The following is a 27,765-nucleotide window of genomic DNA, read 5'->3' as shown; positions in this document are numbered from 1 at the left end:
ATGGTTCAGTATAAATCAGCACAACTTGTGTGAGCACAGGTACAACGAGGGATGGATTGTGTGTCAGCAAATACAAGATATGAAAAGATTTTGTGCAAAGGACCGTCTCTATATATTCAGTTAGAATTTCCTGGTTTGAAAGGGATTAACCAAACTCAATAAAAGAAAAGCCAAAGAAAACATACACTTTATCTGCGGAGAAAATAGAAAATGCTTAAATTTCCCCAGATGATCGCATAAGGCTGCAGGACAAGCAGGTCCTTGCGAGGATCAGCTCTCACATATTCACTTCGTAATATAAAACACACAGTCCCCCACTCGCTGAGCCTGCTGGCATAATTCACTGCAGACAAAAGAAATACACCCTTTGGCAACTGTTGGCTCACCATCCAGAGAGTCTGCTGTTTGATATTTTAATAAAACAGTGAAGCTCGATATTGTATTTCTACTGAGCTGAAGTATCCCAAGAATGCACAGAGAGAAAATAAATAAGAATATGATGGTAGTAGAGAAATTGAAACAAATGTGAAGACAGAGGAACATCAAAAGCAGGAAAAAAAAAGTAGACTCGTTTCACATACTAAACATATTAAGTGACTGGGAGTTAATTATAGGTTGGCATTAATTTGGAAGATCATACATCCCTAAATCTATAATATAACCATGAGTCTTTTATATCTTAAAATAGAGTATTGAAATGTGCTTGGATGTAATATGTTGTCATGTTCAGAAACAGATTAATACAATCATTGTGGCTATAACAACTGTCTCAATAAACCCTAGAATTTGAGCAAGACAGACAAGGCTAGAGGAAAGGAAAACAGACTGGACGGGCGGGAAGAGTTTCAACAGACTGTGCCTATTGCGTATTGGATGGTCAGGAAAATGGAACTTGGAATGGAGTTCTGCAGGCTTTCATCCACACTGGATAGCACTTAAATCTATTATCTTTAAGTCTTCCCAAAGAATATAGTTGTATTGGTGTTAAGTTTTCTTATATTCTGTAATTTTTTTTACAAGCAAAAGTTTATTTAGAAAAGTTGTATAGGTAGGAAAAGTGAGCCAGCTCGGTTGCATGGGCTCAGGAAACAAGTCACAGGGGCAAAAGAAGGGCCCCTTGGAGCTTAGAGGGGAGAGAGAGAGTGAGAGTGCACGAGCTGGGGAAAGAAGCGGGTGGGGAAAGGCACGGGGGGAACTGCCCCTCCCAGGGTTATGTAAGTCCTAGGGATAGCTAATAACTTGCCTGCCAGCATACCTTTGATATGCAAGCCACACTCCCCAGGCCTCTACAGCCCTCAGTCCACCTTGTCCTTGCTGCACCCTTTACTATACACCTTGTCTTAGAGCTTTAGCGATCTGACTGTGATCTGACAGTGGACTGTTTTGGTTTGCCCAGCACCCTTTGCAATTCCTTTGAAAAACGAGAAATTAGTTCTCCCTCCCCACTGTAGTCCCTGGTTCAGTGCCATGCCTTTCTCTGTCCAGCAGATGGACATGCAATCAAACCAGGTCAGCCAGACATCGTTTCCCTGAATCGTGGTTCTCGCATCGTTTTATACAAGGATCGAAAATGTTGGAGCCGATTTATCCTGTGACTGGCACCTGGGAGAAATGGCCGTGAGTTCTTGCCACCTAGATCCTACAGCGGTCCTGGTGGTGCTGCCTTTCCTTTGATTTTGTGTTATCTCTGAAGCTTCCAGCAAAGTCATTAAGTTAGAGTTGGTTTCTGTAACTTGCAACCACAAAACCCCAACCCAGGCTCATGAATACAGCGTATAGAGACGATTTATACAAACTTGACCGTTCGAGTAAATTCACAGGGATCCCTGGAAGTTCAGAATGTGTTAAGAGAGTTTGTGCATGAAAGCATTTTTAAAAATTGTTCACTGGTATATATAGCATGGGCTTCTAGTCTTCTCTCCAGGCTTCTTCTTTACCCCACCCTTTACTATACACCAAAGACCAGGTTTTGGCATAAACATACAGGTTTAAGAACAATTCGTTGGGCACTATATATTTCAGTGGATGGAATCAGTGTGCTGAGCTGAAATGTTTGGTATATGGCGATAAGTTGGTTCTCCTTTGGACCCTTCCCTCTAGAAAGCTAGAGAGTAAGGTAAAGCCTGAATCTCCCTCCTCAGAGTGGAGACTCACCCAGGGCTCTCTCATCTCTCACCCAAGGGTGAGGCAGCCGGCGTGAGTGAGCACTTACTCCTTTTTCTCACTACCATCGCTTTTGCTGTCTGTCCCTGTGGATCTTTTGCCTCATGTCTGGTGGATGTGACCTGCCCATGCAGAGGAATGAAAACATCTGAGACTCGGGTTCAGGCTTCCAGTGCAAAAACATGAAAAAACTCAAAAAAAGCCAACTGGTCATGTAATGAGAATGTAATAGAAGTGATGGATTCGGAAACACAAACGTCGACTTCTGAGTCATGGTCATGGCTATATATCTTCCCACTCTTGGTGCTAGATCTCAGGTAAATTCCTTATGCTTTTGACTTTCACTTTCATAATTAGCAAAATAGGCACAGTAGTCCTTGTCCATCTGAGACTTGCTATAAACTAATCACATATCCCTCAAAACAGATTAAATATATATACAAAGTACTATCACCTGAGGAGAATACATTTTTTAAGAAGAATAGCTTAGTAAATATATCACCTAAGGCATGAATGTCCCCAAATAAAAGTATTATTGAAGAAATAATCAGGTAAGAACACAAATGGTCAAACTGAATCAATGGTAAAATATTAACTAAAAAATTTAATCTTATGTTTACACAGAAGCCCGAAGAGAAATATGAGTTATTAAAACTTACAAAGGAATAGGTATAAGAGAGGGGCACACAGGGTCTCCAGCACAGCTGACAGCTAAGAGTCAAGTTCCCAGGCAATCAGACTTGCTTAGCCACCCGTGAGACATTAACTTTTTTCCTGAAATAAAAATGAATAAATTATTTGTCCATGCCACCAAATTTCATGGTGTATATTTCATGATATAGGTGAACTTCATATATATAAATATTTATATTCTGATATTTTAAAAATGCTTAACTATGAAAAACATAAAATGACATTTACCGTCTTAACCAATTTTTAATTTATTGTATGTTTTCATCACCATTTATCCCCCCTGTATCCTCTTCCTCCTCCACCCCTGCACCTCTTAACCATTTTGAAGTATACGGTTCAGTGGGGTTAAGTATATTCACAGTACATTCTGGTGAGCCCTGACTGGTGTGGCTCAGCTGGCTGGGCGTCGTCCTGCAAAGTGAAAGGTCGCCTGCTGGATTCCCAGGCAGGGCACATTTCTGGGTGGTAGCAAGAGTCAATACATGGGAGCTCAAGACCTTCAACTGCTGTGTCAAAACTGTGGCCACATTGTGACTCTTATTTTGTAGGAGGACTGTCCCTGGGAATGTTTACGCAGAGGCTGCATGACTCCTCAATTGGGTAAGATAATGATTTTTCCAGTTCAGAAATTTCACTGCTCGCTGCTTTGAATCCTGTTCATGCGTTCCATAATTACTTACTCAGCCCCGCGTCTGCGCACTGTTAGGGACCAGAGCGCCAGGCTGAATGAGGGCAGTCCGGTGGGACCATGGGCCCTCCGACTATCTTCCTGTGGTTCCCTTTTGCAACCTGGCTTTGTCCTAGCAGGCAGCACTATTAAGCTGGCGAGTTTTCTCTTCGTTTTGTCCTCATGGACTTTGGTATCAGCCAGGCTGGGTCCCAGTTCCAGCTCTGTCACTTACTTTCTACACCTGTTTCCTCATCTGGAGATAATAATGCTGCCTAACTCACAGGGGTATTGTGAGGATCGAAGAATAATGTGAGAAAAAGTTCAGGACAGACTCCCCACTAAACATTCCCTTTGGTTTTTCCATTCTCACTGCCCCTATGGAGTGTCCCGTACAAAGACCTTTTCTTCATCCTTCTACCTGTCACAAAGTATCAGAAAAAATTACACACCTGTCATTCACTTCCCTTAGCCCTGGCTCTTCCAGGTAAGGTAGTTCAAATCTATAGAAATGTGTTAACACGTCTAACTAAGTTATGTCCTTAACAGGAGCTTGCTTTCTTGAAAGGTTACTTTCCCCCTACTGAGACTGGTGTAGTCATTAAGTACTTTTAAATGTCTTTTTATTTGTTATGATGAGACGTTAAGGGAAGTGAAGACAGTGGGAAGGTGAGTGAGAAAAAAGGGGACAGAGAGATGGGAGAAGGCTGGAAAGGAAAAAGGATGATAAAGAGGGAGGGAAGGTAGGCAGTGGAAAAGGAGGAACACGTTGTTAAACAGAAATGGCTATGGGAAGCTACATTAACAAAGATCGGAGTGAGCATAAAGTAGAAACAGAGGATGAGAGAGAAAAAGGCTGGGAAGAGAATGGTTTGTATTCTCAAAGTTCACAGAGACTGGAAGGATCTAGCGCACCGTCAGGCATACAGCCAGCACTCCATATATGTGCTGAATGAGGGAGAGTATGGCAAGAGACAGTCGGTAGCCTCAGTCTATCACCATCTGATTGTTCTTTGGGCTGAGGATGTTATACCTTGGCCATCTCTTCTAATGACTTTCCTTTTAAAAGGCTAATTTGATTTTAAACCATGGTTCATAGCACCACAAGTGTTTATTACTTAACCTTCAGAGGTTCCCTCTGAATAGGATCACCGCAGCAGCCAATTAAGAGAGAAACCAATATCTGCGTTTTAGTTCCAGGGCTCAAAGGAATACGCATCCGTGCACTAGTGGTCAGGTCAATCCAAGCTTTAGATGATTGTATCCAGCCTGTGATAGATGGTCCCCAACTTGACCTTAACCTAAAGCAGGGGTCAGGCAGTTGAAGGTGTTAGGTATCAGGGTCGGGTGGTGAGGGAGATAGTTCCAGGCGGGTGGCATCCATCTGTGGCTGTTCAAGTGGGAACCAGATGCCCGCCATGATGAGCCTCAGGCTCCACTCCTATAGGCTCTGCGCAGGCAAGCCTGGCCTTACAGTGCAGTTCGACAGCTCTGACCATTGGGTGGCAAGGCCTTGAAATAGGCCCTTGCTTCTTTCTACACCTCAGGTCTAGTGGGCCCAAAGCACCATTTAGCTTCTAAACACCTTGGAGAGCTTCTACCTGACGCCTATTCTATCTGGTCTCCTTGTAAGTCAGGCTTTGCAAGTTGGTTTGGGTTTCTGTGCCAATTCCCTGATGGAACTACAGTTCTTAGTTTCATGAGACCTGGAACCTCTGATGTGTTTCTGCCTATGTCTCCTCTTCCCACATCTTTTAGTAACAGTCACACCCTAACCTAGAAGGACCATCATCATCCATAACCCTGGCACCCACCCAACGTCCATCACTGCCTCCTCCCAGACGTGGCTCCACCCAACCCTGTCCTCATGGAATTGGCCGCTTGAGTGTTAAATCACTCACATAAGAGTTCAGTTAGCCAGGCTATCAAATCATTTGCTTGTAACTTTGTCCATTCGTAGAGGCATCTGATTCCTCTCTCCTGGCTTGCTTTTCCCACAGCACTGATATTGGCCTTTTTGTTTCTCCCTATTTGGAAAAAATCCTCTTCGTCTGCTCGGTTCTATGAGTAATCCAAAGCTTACCGAAAGGTACATTCTAATTCAACTTCTCAGGGGCCTTTCTCTGCTTTATCACCTCCTACGACCAACCTCCTCTTCCAATTAAAAGGACGTTAACAATGTTGTATTACCTTTGCTTACAATTTATATCTTTGGGGATTCGTACAATGAAGGTTGAACATCATCCATTTACACTTTTTACTCTGTTCCTGAGACAGAGTGGGAGCTTGGAAAATGACTATCGCTGAGTGAAAGATTGAATGAATGAAAACAGCTTACTATGGTTTAAAAGTTGGGAATGGTTGCTAGTCCTTGTGAATGATTAGCTAAACTTTTGTGAGATGGTTAATTCCATATGCACCATGAAGTATTAATGAGGACAAAGTAGTAGTTTTATCACTGCCCAGATAATTCATGTTTAAGTAGAGAAAGTATTTTTCCACAGTCATACATGCTATCTTGCACTCTGGTTAGTCATTAAATATTTTGCGCTCTTCTGATAAGGTAGCGTGAGCAAAAGGCTAGGATGGGTCTCAAAAAACTCAGCTCCATCGCTGTGAAAATAATCCGCTCATGATCAATTGTTCATGTAGGATAACATGATTACTATGAGAAACAAAGTTTCAAAAAACCCCCAGGAAAATCTAATGTTACAGTAAAGAAAAAATACTTAATTTGTCTGCTCTAACATCATTCTCTAATATTATTCCCTGGCTTTTTACTCTGACCTATGCCACGCTCGTATCTGAAGAAGCAGTTGGAAGGAGTCCCAAGTTTTAGTGCTTACAGTTTTTTTATATTGTTCCTTATCTGCTGCATGAATTTTTGCTTGTATTTTATAACGTTGAGGCCTTTCTTGTTTGAGAAAAGCCCCTCTTGATAGCTCAGATTTCATTTTCTTGAATTTTCATTTCCCTTCTTCTCATAAATGCCTGGGGTGCTCCAGATACCATCCTATGTGTGGATTTATGTCTGGATACTTTTATTATTATTATTATTATTATTGTTATATTTTTTATGGTAAGGAACATTGCTGACAGTGCCTTATTTCATTGGGCCTGTAAATGCTGATGCCGCTATTCTCTGGGTCACAGAGGGGTCACGGAGAGGTCGCAGTCTGTTCTAAACCACAATCGCTGGCTCCACCATATGACTGTGGGTTTAATTAGTCCCCCATACTGGTGCGGAAAGCGCTGAATCTTATTGCTGAATGGAGCCTGGAGAGTGCATCTGTTCTGGTCCCCTTACCTGCTCGCAGGTGAAGTTTGGAAACTGTTCAGGAGAGATGGCTGTTGAAACTGAAATGATCATTGTCAATATCTTCAGAGATTACAACATCACCATTTCTCTTTGTGTCTGATTTTGGGTTTACCATCCCGGTAAGTAAGAGTTTCTCCCTTTGTCTACATGAAATGAACCCCATTCTAATAAAACCGTTGTTCTCTCTGGGTCTTTTTCTTTATATGGAAAACAATTGATCAAAACTCCTGTGAGAGAATGTCTTCCATGCTTCAGGGTCATAATGAAGTCATTTTAGTTTTCCTTTCTTTTGGTTACAAAATAGGGTTAGTCTAATTCTGAGTCAGCTCACTGATAGTAGCTTTTCTTAGTTTGCTATGAGGTAGGTTAGCAAGGCATTTCAGCACGCAGGCTTTAGAACGAGTCCCACATGGGTTGAAATCCTGACCTCACTACCTATGAGCTTTATAACCTCAGCATAGTTACTTGACCTCTCTAGTCCTTAGTTGTTCTACATGAAAATGTTACAAACTGAATGTGTGTATCCCCACAAAACTCGCATGGTGAAATCTTAACCCCCAATGTGAGGATATCAGGAGGGTGGGGCCTTTGGGAGGTGATTATGTCATGAGCGTGGAGCCCTCGTGAAAGGGATTTGTGCCCTTGTAGGAAGAGACACAGGAGAGCTTGCTTCCTCTCCCTCTGCTTTGTGCTATGGGAAGCTGCTATGAGAAGAAAGGCCATCTGCAACCCGGGGTGGGGTGGGGGGACCCTGGCGGGGAGTACCCTGATCAGGAACCAGATCGGTCAGCACCTCCATCTGGACCTCCTCACTTCCAGAACTGTGTGAAATAAATGTTTGTTTCAGCCACCAAGTCTATGGTACTTTGCTACAGCAGCTGAGTTGACAAAGATAGGAAATAATAATAGTTTCTGCCTTATATGGTTGTTAAGAGGATTATCCTCTTAATCCCTAGTTTGGTGCTTGACATAGAAGGTGCCCAACTAATGTTTGCTTTTTTTTTTGCTACTTGATGGCCATTGAGCAACAAAGGACATTGCCATCACGTCTCATTTTCTCATACTTAATGATTTATCTAAAGGCCACCCCCCCCCCCAGTATTTTGCAGACAAACCATCTACCTTTCTTGGAGAAAAATATCTTTGTTACTTTATGCTTTAGGAATTTGTGGGGTTGTATTGTTAAGATGATAGGACTCTAGAAACTATTTTCCTGGGGACACTTGATGTAACTGTCACCAATGAACTCCTGGAGAAGTGGCAGCATTACTATCTTCTTAGGAAAAAAAAAAAGGCTTATTAGCCAGCTCAACAAGGGGCCTCTTTTCTTGGGAAAAAGCCTCGTGTTTCCCTCTGCTTAGGAAAAGGCAGTGCCTGCTTCTAGCTCTCTAGGTTATTTACAGAATACAGACAAATTCCGGGAGCAAGGAGAGCCTGATCTCTTTTTGCTTAAGTGTTGGGTGAATGCTACAGCATTTCTACTTTCATGGAGCTTACAGTTTAGTGGAGAGACTCAGGCAAAAAACAAACATTCAGGAAACCACAACGAAACCCCATTATGCCACATAGATCTGTGTTATGGAAAAGCAGGATAGATGGAGAGAGAATGGCAGGATGGAGGGCCGCCGTTTGTAATGGCTTGTCCAGGAAATGCCTCTGTGATGAAGTGATGTTTGAGCAGAGGCTTGAATGAAGTGGGGGGGATGTGCTCTGTGGGTATATGATGGAAGAATGTTCCAGGCAGAAGGAATGGCAAATTGCAGACTCGGAGGCAGGAGGGTGGAGTGTTTGAGGAAGGGCATACAGGGGAGTGTGGATGGAACACAATTAGTTGGAGAATGGGGAGTGGTAGAAGATGAAATCAGAGAGATAGTCAGAGACCAGTTCATGGAGGGCCTTGGAGGCTATGGTAAGAATTTGGTTCTTATTCTAACGGGAAGCGGTGGAGGGTTCTGAGCTGCGGTGCGAAGGCAGCAGTGAGGTGGGAAGAAGTGGTCACATCTGTTTTGACTGGTTAGAACCCATGCCATTCTAATTATTGAATATTTGGAATTTACTCCTGCTTTTAAGATAGAGGGGCAGTGTTTGCTAACAGGCAGGTCATGCCGGGTTGCAGAAAGTGAAGAGGTTGGGTTAAAGCCAAGCAGTGGGGTAAGTGAAGGTGCCGTTTTACTGAGATGGAGAACTCTGCAGAAGGTTCATGGATTCTTTTGTTTTTGGAGGGTCAGGTTAAGGACTTCTTTCTACTTTGCACATACTGCCTTTTAACAAATGTCAAGTAGGCAGAAAGCTAAGTCTGGAGTTTAGGGGAAAGGTTCAGACTTAAAACATAAATTTGGAAATTATCAACACTTATTTATTATTCCGGCTGCTACTTCTGCATAACAAATTGCCTCGAAATCTAGCATCTTAATGCAATCAGTTTATTAGGTTCATGGATGCTGAGCACCGGAAATTTGGGAAAGGTATCATGATGAGAGCTTGTCTCTGCTTCACGTGCCTGGGGCCTCCACTGGGAAGACTTTGGAGCCTTGGCTGGGGCGACTTGACAGTTGGGGGCTGGAATCGCATGGAGGCATCTTCAATCACACGTCTGGTAGTCGGTGCTGCCCGGAGAAGCTGAGTGTCTAAATGTGGCTCCTTTATATGGCTCGGGCTCCCTCCTACCATGGCAGCCTTAAGACCATTGAACTTTCTTTTTGTAACAGTTGAACTTCTTACATGGCAGGGCAGGGTTCTAGTGATAGTTTTCCAGCAGACAAGGAGAGGCTACATGGCCTTTTATGGGCCAGCCTGGGAAGTTAAACTGTCATTTTTGCTACATTTTATCTGTTACCAGGGAGACAGGAAGATTGGCCTCTGTTCCAGGGGAGTGAATCCAGCCTGTCAATGAGAGGAGTGATGAAGAATCTGTGACGTGTTTTTCAAATCATGACATACAACATCTGAATCATTAAGACTAATTGAAATCACCTAAGGAATGGGTGTATCTAGAAAAGAGAAAAGGTTCAAAGACTGAATCCTGGGGTACTCCGTTTTTTTGAGATCTGGAAGACAAGGAGGACCTAGCCAAGAAGCCTTGAGAAGAAGTTGCCAGTGAAGTAGTAGGAAATCGGGAGAGTGCAGAAGCCAGGTGAAGAAAAGTGTTTCAATTAAGAGTGTTGATCAGTGCTATCAAATACTGCAGCAAGGTCAAATGAGATGTGGACTGAGAGGAGCCAGTTGGCTTTGACAATGTGGAAGTCACTGGTAACCTTGGCCAGAGAGATTTCCAGAGTGTGTGGTAACTGGATTCTTTACCTCTCCCTTCTTTGGCTGCCAGCCCCTGGGTCCTGGCTATGGCACCACCAGCCCCATATCAGGACTTAGAGAAACACATTGGCTTCACTGGCTTGGTTTTTGCCACCACACGTGGCCATGGAGTCTTTTGTCAAACGTTTCAATGCTGATGGCATTTATAAAGATAATGCCACCTTTCTTTTTTATTGTTTAAATTTACTAACTAGCTGTAGGAGAGGACAATATCTCGATTATAATATTTGCCCCTGAACATGTTTTTGAAAATTCCACATGCACTAGAGCTTGTATACATAGAACTTTAATGAGAGATTTAAATAAGAGGTTTAAAGATGGGACAAGATCCAGTGATAAGCAAGTGACAAATATGAGTCTGTGAACCTAAGTCTGTTTCTCTAAGTATATGTGCCCTAGATGAAAAGGGTTTGTTTGGATGGTTTCTATAACCTTTCTGAGGGGTTAAAAAAAAAAGCAAAATAAATATGAAGAGGGAGGAGTGAAAACCTCTCCTATGTCGAAATCCTACCACTTGAAAATCCACTGAATGTTTGTTCAGAGATAAAACATTTGTTGTAATGATTTTTTTATTCCTTGGGTAAAACTGGAACTGGGCTGATGTATGTATGATGATCCTTGGACTGTTTGCCTTGACAGCCACCCCTCACCCACTCAGCTCAGCTCTGCATCTCGGGGGCAAGGCTGGCAGGCTCTCTCATAAGCTCTGTGTTAGTGGCAGATGGTGGGAGACTCAAGGTAAAGGGCTTCTCCTTCCCTCCCTCTCCTGAGGCAGCCTCCCTAGCAGCCCTTGCACCTCCTCTGTGGCTCCAGCTCCCACCAGCCTGGGTCAGGGGCTGGGGGTAGCCCCTGTTGCTGCTTGTTTTTTTCCTCAGCTCTTCCATCACCTCGGTAGCCATTTTCCAGAATTAAGGTTCCTCTGGTTTAAACACACAGGTGATTTCTGTTTTCCATATAAGGGGTTTCCTCTTCTGCCCCGATGTCCATTTATAATGCGCAAATATGTGAGTTAGCATCTAGAGCTCACTGCTTCCTGGTTACAAAAGGAGGGAGAGGGTGGGTTTATGGAATTTCATAGACGTTGAGACCTCATTTGTGTGGTGGTTAAAACCTTTGGCCCTGGCTTGAGAGAAGCTTAATGTTGTCACATGCTAGCTTTTGTCCCCAGGTTCTCTAAGCCGTCTCCTCATCTGTGATATGGAGATAATTGTTCTACTTCATACGTTTGGAATGATTGAGTTGCATATGGTGTTCAAAGTACTGAGGACAGTATATACACGCTGCAGGTGTCCTGTGCAGAGAGCAGTTGTGCATTACAAAGTCTCCTTCTTCCATAAGTAAGTCTTCGCAGTTCACGCTGCTCATGTCAGAAGCCAGATTGAAGTGAGGACAAGCATTTGCTGGCATTTTATCCTCTGAGGGCACTAAACCAAGTCACTCACTTGTAACATCAGGATGTGCTGAAAGGGGAGGTGGTAAAATATCCTCATGTGACTACACATGAGGCCCTGCCGTGGCGTTCACCTTGCTTTTGGCCCTATTTTCCATCATTGAACCTATAGTTATTCTGGGGTAAGATGCAGCAAGGTAAGAGTGGGCCTCGTTGGAAGAAAATATTAATTGACGGGTCAATCCTCCTGCCATTAGGCCGGAAGTGTAGGATGAAGTGGAGGGAGCTTGCATTGGAGACTCGCCTTAAGGACTCCTGTTTGCTCTGATTCTTTTCACTTTCCTATCTTTATGTCCTCTTTCTTTTCCGAAGGGCCAGAATAATTCCCAGCACCTTCACAAAACTTTCTCTGACTGTTTTAAACACAATGTGTTTGCAGTGGTATACATCTACTCTCCAGGTCCCCAAGCAGAATTTCATAAAAAAGACCTCCTCCAGGCTCTCTTCCCAAAGAACACCCTGCCACGCAGCCCTGTGGAGCTATGGGGCTGTGCCTTTCTTTGGCTGACGACTGGTTTCATTAACAGGCATGTTCACACTTCCACCAGAACATTTAAAATAACACCCGCACAATGTGTTTAGTGTCTGGTTAATTATTAAGTCTCTGAGCTTGAATTATTCAAGCAAAATTGATTGGGCTCAACCTTCTTCCTTCTCTTTGTGTGTGTGTGTGTTTTTAAATAAAGATAAGTTCTCCCCTCTACTCTCTAAACAATGTGGGAAAGGTTATTATGCAAACATCAATACTCTGGACTGTGGGTGGTACCAAGTGCTAACAGAATAGGTAGAGAAAGGACTGGCAGCTTGATTCTTTTATTAAGAAATATATCTGTATCTCATTTACTGTTAATTAGCATTTATGGAGACCTAACACGTTTTAGGTTTTCTTTTTTAAAGTCTTTTTTATAATTACTTCCAAGTTGGATAACCAGGTATCTTGGAGCCAGTTCTGTGCTATAAAAGCAGAAGAAATTGCTTCTTTTTTTGCTACCCTGATGTGTGGTCAAATGAAGGTGTTAAATTGTCTTGGCTTCACTGTTAAAAATCACGTTATTGAAGAATATTTGTTTGGAAGATGTTCATAGTATAAGTGAAAACAAGAGGCTATAAAACTGTCTTATGTATCATGTAATTAAAATTGCATAAAAAAGCCTTGAACAAGGAGCACCGAACTATCCATGTTTATCTGTGTTAGGATTAAACTTTTCTTTTTGCTTTTCTGTTACGTTTGTAATTAGACAACACACATATAAAGATGTCCCATCTAGAAAGGATTGATCTTTTGTCTGAGTGTCAGTGTCAATCACGTGTCAGGAGCACGTTGGAAATAATGCCGTCCTTATTTAAGCCAGGCAAGTGTCGACTTGGCAAGTGGAGATGTTGCAAGAAATTTACAATATTTTGTGAATCATAGCAACTCGAAAAATTTGTTAGCCTTAATTTTTAGCCTTCGTTTCTAGCCCTTCATTAGTAGTTCTTCCTCAGCTTCCATATTATTAAGATGTGAACAGACGCACGTGTGGGCATCAACGTAGAGAACTGCATGATGGGTGTTGGAAAGGACTAGAAAAATAATTGTATTTTGGAGAAAGATGGTAAGGGAGATGACAGTTTTGAGGAAAAGACAGAAATGCAGTGACCCAGTTTAGTAACACATTTAAAATATGGGACCTTCCACAAGAAATTTGTAAGAGAGCTCTACTAAGACCAAGATTGGAAAAACCTGGAAGGCCTTAAATGCATCAGGGTTGGATGTTTTTGCCTTGCTGCCCGGTTTCTGCACTGTGCCTTTGGGTTGGGGGGAGGGTGTATGCCAACGCAAACAGGGGACGCGGGTTTGCTCATAGTGTTGAACTGTCTCGACGCCCATCAGCTGATTCCCCTGTAGGTGGTAACCTTGGCCGGGGATAAACAGGCAGCAGCTAGAATAGTTCCGGAGAAAACACGGTGCTCCACGTAGGGCAACTTTTGGGAATAGAGATGGGGAATGCTGTCCTTTGCATTCACACGCTTATGACTTGGATGGTAGTGCGTACAAGTCTGTCGTATTTGTCCTGCGAAATGACACAAGAAACGGTGTAATTGGACACCCAGGAAATAACTCTGGAGTGCCTGAGAACTGAATTTGGGGGTATGAGTGGGGGGCAGGTAAGGGGCGGCGGGAGGCACCGTCTTCTACGGATCTGGCGGGAGTGTAAAGCCGTCGGCCTCTGGGCCCCTGGACAAACGAGCCTCGCAGGTGGTGTCTCCGAGGGCGAGGAAACAGCCCCGCTCCGCGATCCGCACGAGACGCCTCGGGAACCGGGGAGAGCGGCGAGGCGGTGGCGCAGTTCCCAGTCCGCTCCCGGCCCGCCGCCGCCGCGGCCTCCCCAGTCCTCCCGTATCCCTGCATTCCACGTCGCCGCAGCCGCAGCCTCGCCGGCCCAGGCGGTCCCCACCCTCCCTCCAGGGTAGCGCGGACGCCCGCGCCCCTTGCAGGGCCCCGGCCGTGCTCCGCGAGGCCACCGACCGACCCGGCTTGGCCGGCGGGCGGGGGCGGGGCGGGGCGGGGCGTGCGGGCGGCGGGCGTGCGCGCGCGGCCGGGGGCGGCGGGGGGCGCGGGCCGCCATATTGGATCCGGACTCTGCGCGAGCCTCCGCCTGCGCGCGGCGGGGACGGGGAGCCTCGCGGAGCCCAGGGCGCGGGCGCGAGAGGACCGGGAAGGCGGGGGAGGGGCGGGAGGGAGAGGAAGGGAGTGGCTGCGAGCTGGGCTGCGGCAGCCTCTGCTCGCCTCGCCCGCGGCGGCAGACCCTCCTCCGGCGCCTCGGCCGCCTCCCTCCGCGCCGCGGAAAGATGCCCTTACCCCGGGGGTGTGAACCGCAGGGAGAAGTCGCTGCCGGAGCCGCCAGCGCCGCCGCCGCAGCTGCCGCCGCCCGTGTCCTTTGAATCCCGAAAAGCACCCCCGCTCCAGGGCGTCGGGAGTCTCGGCGGGCGGCCGCGGTGCGGGTGTGGGGAGACCGGGCTCGGTGCCCGGTGCGGCCCAGGCCGGCCGACCAGCGACCACCGACATGGAGCGGGCTCGGGCGGCCAAGTAGCCGCTGCTCCCGGAGCCCGGCGCGCAGTGCCGCCCGCAGCCCGCGTCTCCAGCCCCGGCCGCGCCGCCAGCCAGGCCCCTGGGAGAAGCCGGGCGAGAAATGAAGAGTTGTCCTCCGAAGCCGTTGGAAATGGGACTGACTGCAAAGCCTTAAAAAGCAGGAGCTCGGGAGGAAAAAGGAAAAGGCTCCTCCGGGCAAGACTTGGCGTGCTCCGCGCCGAGGGGGCTGCTTCAGGGACTCGCCCCCTCCCTTCCCGCTGGAGAAATTGCCGCTGATGCATCATCCAAGCGGTGGTTGGGAGGATTTGCAGCCGAATTTTTGGTTTTCCCTCCCCCTTACATACATTCTGGCTTTTCCCTGCCTTTTCTGTTTTCCTTCTTCCTGGGAAGTGAATTGCTGATGCCGATCGGACTTAATTCATTAATGATGCAACCGGATTCGTTTCGGGATTATGTTGCACGAGTTGAATTTTGAATGAAGGAGAAGAGTTCCCCCCGCCCCCCCTTAAAGAAGTGTTGACTCTTTGGTTCGTTGTACTTTTAATTATTATCTTATTTAAACATACGATTTAATTGTATTCTTTAAAAATGTATCAAATATATATTTTATGGTAACTATCCCTCCAAGTATATGTATATGTGCGAAATTGAAGACGCTTCAGTTAAGTGAGGGTACCGGTGTGTTGGATGTTTAATTCAGCACCGGCATTGCATGACAGTTGTTTGAATAACAAGTGGTTTGTTTTTAAAACCACACCTTTTAAACTTTAGGTTCAAAGAACATAGTAGGAGTCATTAATAATAATTTAAAGGAAAACGAGCAGAAATCGAAGCCACCATGTCTGGAGAAGTGCGTTTGAGGCAGTTGGAGCAGTTTATTTTGGACGGGCCGGCTCAGACCAATGGGCAGTGCTTCAGTGTGGAAACGTTACTGGATATACTCATCTGCCTTTACGATGAATGCAATAATTCTCCGCTGAGAAGAGAGAAGAACATTCTTGAATACCTAGAATGGGGTAAGTTTGGATTTAGAAAATACTCTTCAGCTCGACATCATGATTTAATTGTTAAAGGGAGTTACCATGAGTAAACTCTTGAGTACATAAACATATATAATCTACAGTGTATAATATATAATACAGTATATATATTATCTTACCATAGTGTGTGGTGTATATATATTAAAATATATGTACAATAAAAGGATACCAATTATTCAAAAAAATTTTTCTTAGTTTTTGGTAAATATTTTCCCAAGAGCATAACCAGGCTACTTAAATGCACTATTTAATGTGGAATTTACGAGAAAGAACTTAATGTTTTTAGGTCAGCAGTAAGAGCTTATGAATAATGCTGTGATAGGCAAAAATGGATGAATACTGGTGGTGTTAACATATTCAATGGAAAGGTATGTGTTAATGGAAACATTCGTTCCCAGACTCTGGAGACCACTCTGGAAATGGGAGGAGATATTAAAATATCTTACATCAACAGGACCTTGAAGATAGTTATCAGTGGGTTTTATTTCATTTCCATTTAGAACAAGCAAAGGAACTAGTGAACATGGACTTGCCATAATTGTCTTGTTTGTAAGATAACGTGACATAAAGGTTTAAAAATTTTGTGATAGTAGTTGGGAAAGAATGCTTGGGAGCAGCTCCTGCTTGAAAGCTTGATTTACTCCACATTTAAGGAAGATCTAAAATGGTTAGAGTTTTGTCTTCATTCTCCTAAATATAGAAGTAATTTGGAAGACCAACTGTAGTGCAGATCAGTGATGAGAGCAGACGCTCCCATGTGACCTTCAAGCTCCAAGGCTTGGCTCGAAGTTCTGTATCCCATGTTACAAGTCCATTCAAACATCCAGCTGTTTTCCATTGGAAGAATACACATCACCCACACCTGTATCGATCGGTACATTGGCTTTGGAAGGATATTAGCCAAAGTAGTACTGTGTTTTGTATCTTTGAATACTAACAATTTTAGTTTGTTAAAAAGTTCCGATACAAAGATGTCTTGGATCCCAAGTAAGCTTTATTTTCCTGAAGTAAAAGTCAATTGGTGATTATTTTGTATTTTTTAATTCAAAATTTATTAAAAATTAGCTTGTCAGGTAAATCACTCATTTAAGATTACTTGCATTTATATGTATGTATATAAATGTATATATACACAGTATGCATATATATGAAAATACGAATAGTATGGTTTTTTGAAACAGACTACCCAAACTCTAACTGGGAATCTAAGAATTCTAAACCATCTTTCAAGTTCTTTCTTTCTCAAGAGTGAGACAATTTTGACTTTGGTACTGGTATTGTTATGTCTCTTATTTTTATGTATGGAGTAAAATATTTTATAAAGTTACGTAGTTTTACATCTTATGTTTTATAAATTTAGAAAAATGTTTGTGGTTTTTGGAGAGTTAAAGTTTCTGGTACTTTGAGAGTTTCGGTTCTTGCATTGTGGTTTGAGAACTCTAGTCTGATTTTGATTGTCATTTAATATCTGTTCCTTCTCATCTGAAAAATTACGACGAGAAAACCATATGCTCAATTGCCTTTTGGTATTAAGAGTTTACATAGTAGTTTTATCTGTGAGATATTTTGCTTAATCATCTGTATTAAATGAACATGTTGACAACTTGGCATGATTTAAGTTCTACTCAGGAAAAGCTAATAATAAGGAACAGCAGAAGTGAAGACCAAAGTACCCTAGACAAGACTTACAGCCTTCTAATCAGAATAGTTTATATTTTCCACTTAATATGTTTCCTTGGGTTTTGTTTCATATATATGTATTAGGAAACCCCTTGTTTATACATATTTAATGTAAGCCAAATAAGCCAAAAGTCAAATAAGTATTTGGCCAAATACACTTTATTTTTTATTAATATATTTTAAATAATTTTGAATCAGGGACTTTTCACAATTTAAAACAAATTAAGTTTCAGTAGTATGCTTCATATTTTATCTTTTTAGAAGTCTGATAAGACATAACAAAAATGTACAGTCTTTTAAGTAAACTTCCATTGTGTTTCTCAGTGGTAGAGAACAAGAGACTAGCATTTTAAAGGAATTATTGTGCACACTTCGGGGGTCAGCAGTGTCTGTTAAGTCTCAGGCATTTTTAAGTTGGGAGTGTGAGATTTTGAAAGTGGGAGTTCTTCACCACAGAAGTTTGGGTAAGGAGAAAGAAAAGAAATGTCAGAATGGGAGAAGCTGTCAAGAGATGTGCCAGGAGCTGTAGTACTTCCACCATCTTTAAGTTATTTGAGAATTTAGGTTATTGGAGAATGCCAGTCTCTTCAGTTCATTTAAGTACTGCAGTAGATCAGCTGTTCTTCATGTATGAATTCATTACTGCATTTTGGGGAAATGTCCTGTTTTTTTTCTTGTCACCTAACACTATATAAAATTAATTAGATTAAGGAAGTTTCCAGAAAATGAATGGACCTCAATTTAATTTTTGAAACCTTATTATTTTTGGTCTGAAATGGAAATTTACAGGGGTTAAATTTGATAACTTAGATTTGCCTTAATGTGATACAGTTCTTAGTTTGAGTTTTGAAAAACCCAGTATTTGCAGCAGGAGAGCAGTAGTAGTCAAATACTCTGTAATGTATGCTGTACATTTCTTTTTGGTCTTTATGTTAATGAAAGTGTCATCTAGATATTCCTTATTTTTATGCTGATGATAGGTTACTTTTGAAAAAGGAGTCAGCCTGAATTCTGTCTGCCTTGCTTCATTTCCATCCATTTCACTTTATTTCTAATTATGGTCCATTTCACTTTTACATTGTTACAGTTAGTGTTTTGTTCATTGCAGTATCATGATAATAGGAAAATTGACGATTCAAAGTGAGATATATATTTGGTAGCATTCCTTGCCCTTGGTGCTGATGGCTTGAGGGAGAAAATAAGTAGAACTCTGGAGAGGAAGAGGGGGTTAAGCCAATGAGCAGCAGAGCGCAGGGATCAGACTTCCTTATGTTCAGAGGCCACTTTTAAATTTAATAGTATGTTTTCCAGTTATGTCCAGTAAGAATAGAAAAACTATTCTGTCCCCCTTGTTTTTAAGTTGTTGAAATGATTATGGTTTGTATGTTCGTTCATAAAATTAGAGTTTTGATGTCAGTAGTATAACTCTGGAATGTTGCAGTAGAGTTGTAGAAGTAAAAATAACTTTTACATTATAAACTATTTTGCTAGTAATAACTAAATGAGTACATTATTCATTGGCTTGGCTGCCCTCTACTTTGAAATGGGAAATTGGAACTTTAAGTAACTCTTTATCAATTTACTTAAAACATAGATGTTAAGGAGGTATTACTAAATACAAAAGAAGCATTCTAGTTATCTGTATGTGTATAACTGGTTTTTGATGCTTCCTGAATCTTGGACTTTGTAACATTTCATTTAAATTAACCCTAAATAACAGTAATTTTATAGCTTATTCAGTGTATACGCAGATACACACACACCCTAGTCTGAACAATTAATAAACTTGTTACCAGAGTACATCAGCAGGTACTGTGGTTTAAACTTCTTCATTAGCATAGTTTTAAAGACTATTCACATTTTTTTCTTGTGTGGGGTGATTAAGTGAGATGATGTGTTGGCTTGATTAGAAGGCTATAAGTCTTTTCTAGGGTACTTTGGTCTTCACTTCTGCTGTTCCTTATTCTTAGCTTTTCCTGAGTAGAATTTAAATCATGCCAAGTTGTCAACATGTTCATTTAATGCAGATGATTATGGTTATTTTTATTGCCCTGGCTGGTGTGGCTCATTTGGTTGGAGTGTTGTTCCTCTAAACTGATGGGTCACAGGTTCGATTCCCAGTCAGGGCACATGGCTGGGTTGTAGGTTTTGTCCCCATTGGGGTGGGTTGCATTTGAGGCAGCTGATCGCTGTTCCTCACATGGGTGTATCTCTCTCCCTGTCTTCCTCCCTCCCGTCTCCTCTCTCTAAGATCAATGAGCATGTCCTCCAGTGAGGCTAAAAAAAATTTTTTTTAAAGATTATTTTTATTTAAATTCCCAATTAGGATCTTTATAAATATCATCAGAAATGTAGGTTGGAAACTTTACACTATATTTCCTTTATACTAGCCACCAATATTCTCTTCTAAGAAAAATAGTGAATAAGTACAGTGATTTTATTTTACACAGTGTTATTTTTAAGAATCTATTGCTCTTATGAGTGAAAACAAGGAGGTCAGGGTTAACACTAAGAATTTTAGCAATTTGTTTATTTTATGTGTAAATGTAAGGCATACTTTAGCATAGCAGTCTAAAAACAGATAGCATAATATGTTACAAACTTTATGAAGTGTTCCATAATTCCTAGAATTTGATTAGTATTACATAGTAAGCCCAGGTTATTTTATGGTAAAATAACTGAATTTGGTACAAATTAATATTTTATTGCACTATCCTATGGCAGTCAAAACATTTCTTCTAAAACCTTTTCTCTTTGGTACGCTATTGATAGCACATTGTACAACATATGTAGCTCATTGTTTTTCATCCTCTTGGTTTTGATTAGTTTGAAAGTCCAACCAGCATTAAAAAAAAAATAGAGTAGAATAGAAAATGTCAAGTACATCATGTGCAGAAAAAGTATTGTTACATACAACTCGTGTTTTTGTCAGGTCAGAGTCGCTCAAGAAACCAGACGGATACAGCGAGCTAAGGAGAGCAGGGTTTATTAGTGGGGAATAAGAGGGAAAGTGGGGCCAACCAAGGGAGGTTGTTCTTAGGTCAGGGTTTTTAAATGCACAAAACCCACGGTTGGGGTGTCAGAGTCTGATTGGCTAGAGCTGGTTGCTGGCTGAAAGCTGCATCCTGTCATGCTGAATAGGCCGGCCCCAGACCCTAATCTTCATCTGTTTTTCCTGGGGAGGGTCTGCAGGCAGCTTCCCACGGTGCCATTTTCTCGGCTGGTGATTTTCATTTCTCCTAGGCCTGCCTAGATCTAACAGTTTTCTTGTAGTTCTTACAGTAGTTTGGGATCAAAAAAGTTTGAAGCTCTTTAGTGTAGGTGAAGCTAAAACATGTTGACTGACAGCGAAAAGATGATAGACACAGGTCCTTTTCTCAAAAAGCACAGACTGGTGGATTTGATGAAGAGAAGGAGGTTAGGCAGGGACAAGATACTTGTAGAGAGGGAATATGGGAGACAGGAAGAGTGAGAACGTGAGCATGAATGAGAATAGTTTTCTTGGGTTGCTATTTCGGTCTGATCTGTGAACGATTGGGTGTTTTTAATTTAGAAGAACTTAATGGACAGAGGAGTTCGTATCACTCCTTTGTATTTGATGGTCGTTTCCTTTTCTGACTCGGGGCTCTTGGTGGCTGACTTCCATTGATTGTCAGAGTTGTGTAAGCTTGAATGTGAGGAATAACCATGTGACTCTACAGACATTGGTGGTAGTTTTATGGTTATACCTTTTAGTTACTTCTCATGAACTCTAGAGTAGATGTGAGATGTAGTATTTGCTAGTTCCATAGATTTTCTCATCCCTTGTTACTCGTGAAACTGCCATTGAGGGTGACTGAGATTTTGGTAGCTAAGACCAAGAATTGCTTAGCTGTTTTACTGTATCTGAATGAGTCATGCAGTTCTTTCCACAAAGATTGTTGTTTTTGAATGACCCCACGACTAGTATAGGTTATCCCAGACATATGAATGGCTGACTTTTGTTGTCACCGTTTTCCAGATCTAGGGGATTTCCTTTTCTTCCCCATTGATACTGATCAGATCCCTAGAATTCCTCTTCCCAGTGAGGTGTTGAATACTTCCTTTCTACAATGTCCACTTCTCTTTCCAATTAGTAGGTGGGGAATGGCTAGCCCTCTGTTGTCTAACACCCCTTCCTCACCCCACATTCTGATGCTGCTTTATCTGCTGCTGTAGGAGAGAGAGCATCACTCTGTCCTCTGCTGTAGGAGAGAGAGCCCCATTCTGTCCTCTGCTATAGGAGAGCCCCACTCTGCCCTCTGCTGTGGAGAGCAGCCCCACTCTGCTGCTGTAGGAAGGAGAGCCCCACTCTGTCTGCTGCTGTAGGAGAGAGAGCATCACTTTGGCTTTCATGGTAACATGGTAACAGAAGTCCTGGCTCCCCACTTTGTAGTCCCCCTGTTTTTCCCTTAACTCTTCCTCGTATGAATGGTTTCCTTCTATTCTGGAATCAGGGCTTCTTCACTCTAGGTCCCTCTTTAGTCTCAAAGTGTGTTCTGGAAATCCATGGAGTATTAATAGGTCCTTTGGGGAGGAGGGTGGGAGAGAAGGTTTACATGGCTAAATAAATTTGGGAGACTTAATTTAAACAACATTGAACATTAAAAATACTGCAGGTTATCTTAGAATTATAAAGTTTATATTATTATAGAATCATTTTTTGCAGAGTATCTGGAAGATGGCTGACAATCAGTGTCCCATGGAATGTCCTTTGAGAAATGCTGTTTTCAGTATGTCATGGTGTTCTTTGTACCAGAATTCTAAAACTGAGTTTTGAGGGAGACTGAGATACAGTGTGGTCTGGAGAGAGAATCCAAATCTGAATAAGTTATATTTTACTTAGTGGTTGTGGACTTTTAACTGTCTCTTGTGTGATAGTCACGTGAACTGAAAAAATAAACTTAATTATGGTAGAGTAGTAGCACAAGAGTGATACTAGTGAAAATGGTATTTAGGAGAAGCACCCTATAAAGTAGAGCAATATTAGATATAATAATGAACCAGTGCTATTAATCTATAAAATCTTTGGAGTTACTGACAAGTCTGTTTGTGACCCTTTCTTGCTCTAATTAAACTTTTCAAGTATAGGCATTGACCATAAGTACAGAGATTCTCAATTTATAGCTTTCGTTACTATAATTGTAACATGTTGCAAAACTATTGTCTATTTGAAACTATTGTATTCATTACTTTGTGATAGTTAAGAGGAGAGCATCATGGGCTTATGCAATTTTAGAATCCATTGTAGTGTTCAGTATTATTTTGTTTAAGGTTACAACTTTTAGCTAAGCTGTTGTTTTCAGACTTCTGGACAAGTATGGGAACTTTCCTGTTATTTTATAACCTTGTATCTGTGATGCTATGGGTTTCAAGTGTCAGCACCTATTAAATGTTGCTACAGGAACCAGAAAATGGCAATCCTTTTATGAAAGAGAAAAACCATGTATAATTGGTGCTGCTTCAGCACTTTGTGAACAGTTAGAACTTTGTGACGACTATAAACTTCTATTCTGGGTATTAGAGTGGCAGGTGATGATAATAGAGGTAATTCAACTTGATTGTTTAAAGACAAAAAGCTTATAGGGGGATAAATGTCTTTTTCTCTCTCTTCTGAGATACATTTATTGTTCTCTTTAATTCTTCCCCAGTACCACCATTCCTCTTACTCCCAATCTAACTGTGCTCAAAAGTGCTACTTACATGGATGAAAACATCTTTTAAAAATACATGTGCATTAGTTCAGTCATGTGTAGTCATTTAACTTTCGGTTTTATTTCAAATTGCTTATTCATCCCTGTAGGCTTAATCAATGAAAAAAAACCTTCCATTCAGCTTTATTCATAGTGATAAGACTTAAATTTACACAGAGTTTCCATGTTCAAGATCTGTAAGTGGAATACCTCAACCTGATAGATTCCCGTTCTATATCAATATACTGGTAAAGAAAGGCTTTATCTGAATCCATGGCTTTGGACTCAAGACAGACTGTGATTATTAGCTGGATGATTTAAGCAAGTTGCTTGACCTCTTATCATCTGTAAAAAATGGACATAATAGTAGTAGCTTATTTTGCCAAAAGGTTGAAAGTTGGTTTAGGATTTTGCCTTTTCTGGTGATGTACAGTTTTGTTCTGTCAGCTTTTTTTCCCATTCTGTTTTTTAAGTTTTTCTGAAGCCTATGGTAAAAGAACTACAATGGTATTTTTTGGTAAAGTTTAATTGAAATGTCTAATGCGAAGATGGAAATAACTATTTCACTTAAAATAATGAAAAATTAGTGATGTGTCGCTAACTTTGGACTTTGTGGACTAAAGATCACGCAGTACCCATAAATGCCTGTTGTGTGGTCTTACAGTAAGTATGAAGAAAATAAGCATTGCACACTGGTGTTTTCTAAACTATGTATTTCAAGAGATAGAAATGAATATTCTGAGAATTAAGAGTTCAATGGATAGGAAAGACAGAAAAACAGCTCATTGCTTCCCTCTGGATATTATTGTACAAAGCACATTATCATAGTAAAAGTTTTTTAAAGTTCTGTAGTATAGAAACCTCTTTAACTTTGTTTTACCTAGCACTTGCCTAAGTCATTTCACCTTTCTAAGAGGAACTGCTCCTGCTAACCTAGTGATGTTTTCAGTAGTGTTCGATCATTTTCAGATCCAGTTGCCTCTCTCACAGAATTGTGCAGAACTTGAGAGAGAGACGGCCCTGGCTGTGAGCCAGAGCACAGCGAGCTAGATTTTATGAGGGTTTTGTAAGAGTGGTACAGTTGTTCCGACAACCAGAATCCCATCCTTTAGTATTGGCTTAGGAGAGGGGAATGCCCCAAGTTGACGCAGATATTACTAAAGGCCATCCAGCTTTACTTAGAAGTGCTCTGTCCTAAGATTTAAGGAAAAATACTTGTTTGAAAAGATTAAGAAAAGCCCACAGTGGCCTAAGCCCCGTTTCGAGATTGTATTGCTAGCAACTATGGCTTTGCCCTGACCCAAAAATCATAACTAAGAAACATTTAAAAACAGACTGAAAGCTCAGGTATGTGGTGAAGCTTAAATATTGATATGATTATCATAAAGTTTTTCCCTCTTCCATACTCATAAGGATTTTCCTAGAGTTTATGGTTTAAACCACAATAATATTTGCAAGTGTGGTGTTTCTATTGCTGCCTTTTTGCTGCCTGCCTTACCTGTTTCTGAGAGATGCAGGCTAAGCTGGCAGTTTTTTCCAGGAGTCCATGACTGTGTTGTATTGCTTGAGGTGGTGATTAAGTGGTCATTAAATAAATAAATATAAATATATATAAAACATATATTTATATTCACATAAATTTATATTATATTATATTATATTGTATTGTATATATATATTTTTTGTCTGTGTTCCTGTGGGAATCCCAGTTAAGTATAGTGGCTCTTGGTTATCCTGATTTTACTCAACCTCTGTTTGCATCTGGCTCAATTGATTGGACTGTATTGAAGGGATCTAAGTGGATTACATCATTCCTGGATCTTATTGGCCTTATTAATCATGCTCCCCCCCCCCATTACTGCTAAGTAATCTGTAACCTCATTATTACATGTGCCCGTCAACTGAAAATACTGTGAATCCTATACACGTCCAGGGCCTTTGTTTAGTGGAAGGACTTTTACTAAACATGATCCTTTGTTCATGTCAACATCCTGCTTAATATCCTACTGATAGCTTTCAGAATGGCATTTAAACTCCTCAGGGTGGCGTGCGAATTTTGAATGATACAGTCCTTGTCTATTTCCCTAATCTTTTTCTTTACTTTTAGAAATAAATCTAAAATTTACAGAAAACTTGCAAGTATGATATAGTGTTCTCCCTTCTGAGCCACTCGAGAGTGAATTGCCTCCTTGATGCCCTATTATTTCCAAATATGTTTGTGTGTCTTTTCTACATCCCTTTGATAATCATATGCAACTGTAAAAATCAAGAAATTCATATTGATGCATTGCTATCATCAAGTCCTTAGTCCTAATTCAAGTTTGTTAGTTGTCCTGATACTATGTTTATAGCGAAGGATGCACATCAGAATCACATGTTGCATTTGGATGTCATGCCTTAGTGTCATTCGTTCTGGACCAGGTCTTCAGATTTTTCTCAACTTTCATGACTGTGACACTTGTGAAGAGGGCAGGCTAGTTGCTCTGCAGCATTTGCAGTAACCCTAACCCTTTTCCAGGTGGGAGGAGAGAGAGAGGTGGCTTCTCTAACCCTCTCAAGAGGAACAAGACATTTCCTTTCGAGGAAACACTCAGAACGTCTCCTCTCCAGTCTCAGCGGCCACAGTTTGGTTCCATGTCTGCCCCTGAGCCAGTCATTGCCTCGGTGGGATTGCGTGATACAGGGGCTCTGTAAGGGAAGTGCAGATAGCAGCGCTAGGGTTCTATGTAAGACAAGGGAGTGGATTCTGGGTAAACCGTACATGGCCTCACTACACTTGGCATTGTGGTTTACAATTTACTCATAGCACTTTCCTTTAGGAATTATTAGTGCTACAGTAAACTTTTATGGGGTTCTTGTCTTTTCCCTGACCACCTTTAAGGAATGCCTTTCGTACTTTGTGGTTTTGATTTAAGGATTCTGAGCCAGCATTATTGTGTGGAAGCCAGAAAGGATGCATTATAGATAACTCTAATTTTAATTTTAAAACTGCAGATGATCATTAAAGAGGTACTTTTCTCATCGTCAACCACTACCTGGCTCTGGGTAGTGATCTGCATATATGAAAAGTGATCTTTTCATCTATGTCATATCAAGGATCATCTCTTATTGTATCTCTAATGCAAATTCCAATGTGTGTGTATTGCTAGTGATACATGCAGAGGTGTGGGTTAGGAGGTCTGTTTAAAGTCAATTTAATAAATATTTAATGTGCACGATAAATATCATGTGTAATGGAGTGTGGGAACAATAAAGACAAACAACGTGTGGTTCCTGCCCTCAAGGAATTCAGCAGAATGTAAGTGCGTGAAAAGAGGCACAGGGGAAAGATTACTGTGGATAAAGGAGAGTGGGGCATGAACAAGCATCAGCCATGGAGGAGGCGTTTGAGCTGTTCCAAGGATGATAATGTTTCATGAGTTAGAGATAGGAGGGGGCATTTTAGATGGAAGGAAACAGTGGAAGGCAGAACTTGGAGGCAGCGAAGCTCAAAGGCATGTGGGTGGAGCAGAGTAAGGGAATGGTGGGAAGTGAGGTTGAACTGGAGAGTTGGGGCATTTCAGCTGGTTATTACATCATTTGAATTTGACTCTATAGGCATTGGGAAGCCACTGAATATGTATTTGTTTTTAAAGGAAGGAGGCTTGGGAATTGCTTTCTATCAAAGCACAAAAGCCTTAAGGTTTGTAGTCTTTTGCTATGATAGAATGTTTTGTTAGTATACACATTAATTCATTTTAACAAATGTTTTTTCCGTACCTTTTGTGTGGTAGGTACCAGTTCCTGGAGATACAGCAGTGAACAAGACAGGCAGGGCATCTGCTGTCATGGAGCTTACATCAGAGCTTGGGAGAGTCAGGAAATAAACATGTAAATAAATAGCATTATTTCGGATACTGGTAACAATCATAAAGAAAATAGGCATATGACATAACAGTGTTTTGGGTGGTAATTTAGATTGGTTGGTTATGGGATGAGGTCTGCGGTTTTGGCCTGAGGAACCAGGTGAATAACAACATACAATATTTATTATTTACTGTGTGTCAGGCAGTGTCTAAGCAGTTTTCATGGCTTATCTTCTTTAATCATCACCCAAAGGAGGTAGCATTATCCCTATTTCACAGATGAGGAGACTGAGGCACATTTCTGCATTCTCGTAGCTAGTAAGCGGTGGTATCAAGACCCAGATCATTTGACTTTAGAGCACACAGTCTTAGCTGCAGTCACTCAATTGTACTGCCACCGCCGAGATAGAATTACGTGATGGGCAGACTGCGAGGGCGGAGGGGAGAATTAAGTCTGCTTTGGCCATGTTAAGTTTGGGTAGTAGGCAGTTGATATGCTTCCTTGAACGTACATTAGTTATTGGTAAGGTTAGGAGTAGAGATACAAATGTCAGATTCATCACCTTCTAGGTAGGTATAACCACAGGACTAGATGAGATTTCTTAAAGAAAATGTGTCATTAGGAAAGAGAAAAGGGCCAAGAATTGACTCTTGAGGCATCCAAAAGTTAGAACTTTAACAGTGGAGGAGGAGCCAGAGGTGGAGAGTGGCCAGTGAAGGAGAAAACCGGGAGAAGATTGTCAGGAAGCAAAGTAAGTTTCGGAAGAAAGGAATATCACATCTGGTGAGTGTGTCTAAAATGTAGGTAACAG

At 41.7% G+C, this 27,765-nt stretch overlaps 2 protein-coding genes across 10 annotated transcripts in view; one reads left to right on the top strand and one right to left on the bottom strand.

Moving 5' to 3' along the window:
• Positions 1–9,311: 9,311 nt before the first annotated feature.
• On the bottom strand, positions 9,312–15,391 carry LOC128779416 (uncharacterized). Its single transcript, XM_053913108.2, has 4 exons — positions 15,381–15,391; positions 14,447–14,949; positions 13,501–13,658; positions 9,312–9,725 (listed from the first exon to the last, which is right to left on the bottom strand). Exons 1-4 carry the CDS (start codon positions 15,389–15,391, stop codon positions 9,675–9,677), a joined length of 723 nt encoding a protein of 240 aa, XP_053769083.1. The 3' UTR covers positions 9,312–9,674.
• The window catches only part of CDC42BPA (CDC42 binding protein kinase alpha), a 175,015-nt gene continuing 161,550 nt past the window's right edge, over positions 14,301–27,765 (top strand). For 5 of the 9 annotated variants that reach the window (XM_053912186.2, XM_053912188.2, XM_053912187.2 and 2 more), the window contains exon 1: positions 14,302–15,693. In XM_053912186.2, coding sequence (XP_053768161.1) covers positions 15,516–15,693 — 178 coding nt within the window. In that variant the 5' untranslated portion in view covers positions 14,302–15,515. Of the gene's footprint in view, positions 15,694–27,765 lie in introns of all 9 variants that reach the window. The other 4 variants (XM_053912189.2, XM_053912185.2, XM_053912184.2 and 1 more) reach the window with 2 other exon arrangements.

The sequence above is a fragment of the Desmodus rotundus genome, chromosome 10 (genome assembly GCF_022682495.2).
Source record: "Desmodus rotundus isolate HL8 chromosome 10, HLdesRot8A.1, whole genome shotgun sequence".
Classification (NCBI taxonomy): domain Eukaryota; kingdom Metazoa; phylum Chordata; class Mammalia; order Chiroptera; family Phyllostomidae; genus Desmodus; species Desmodus rotundus.
This window is presented reverse-complemented; position numbering and strand designations above follow the sequence as displayed.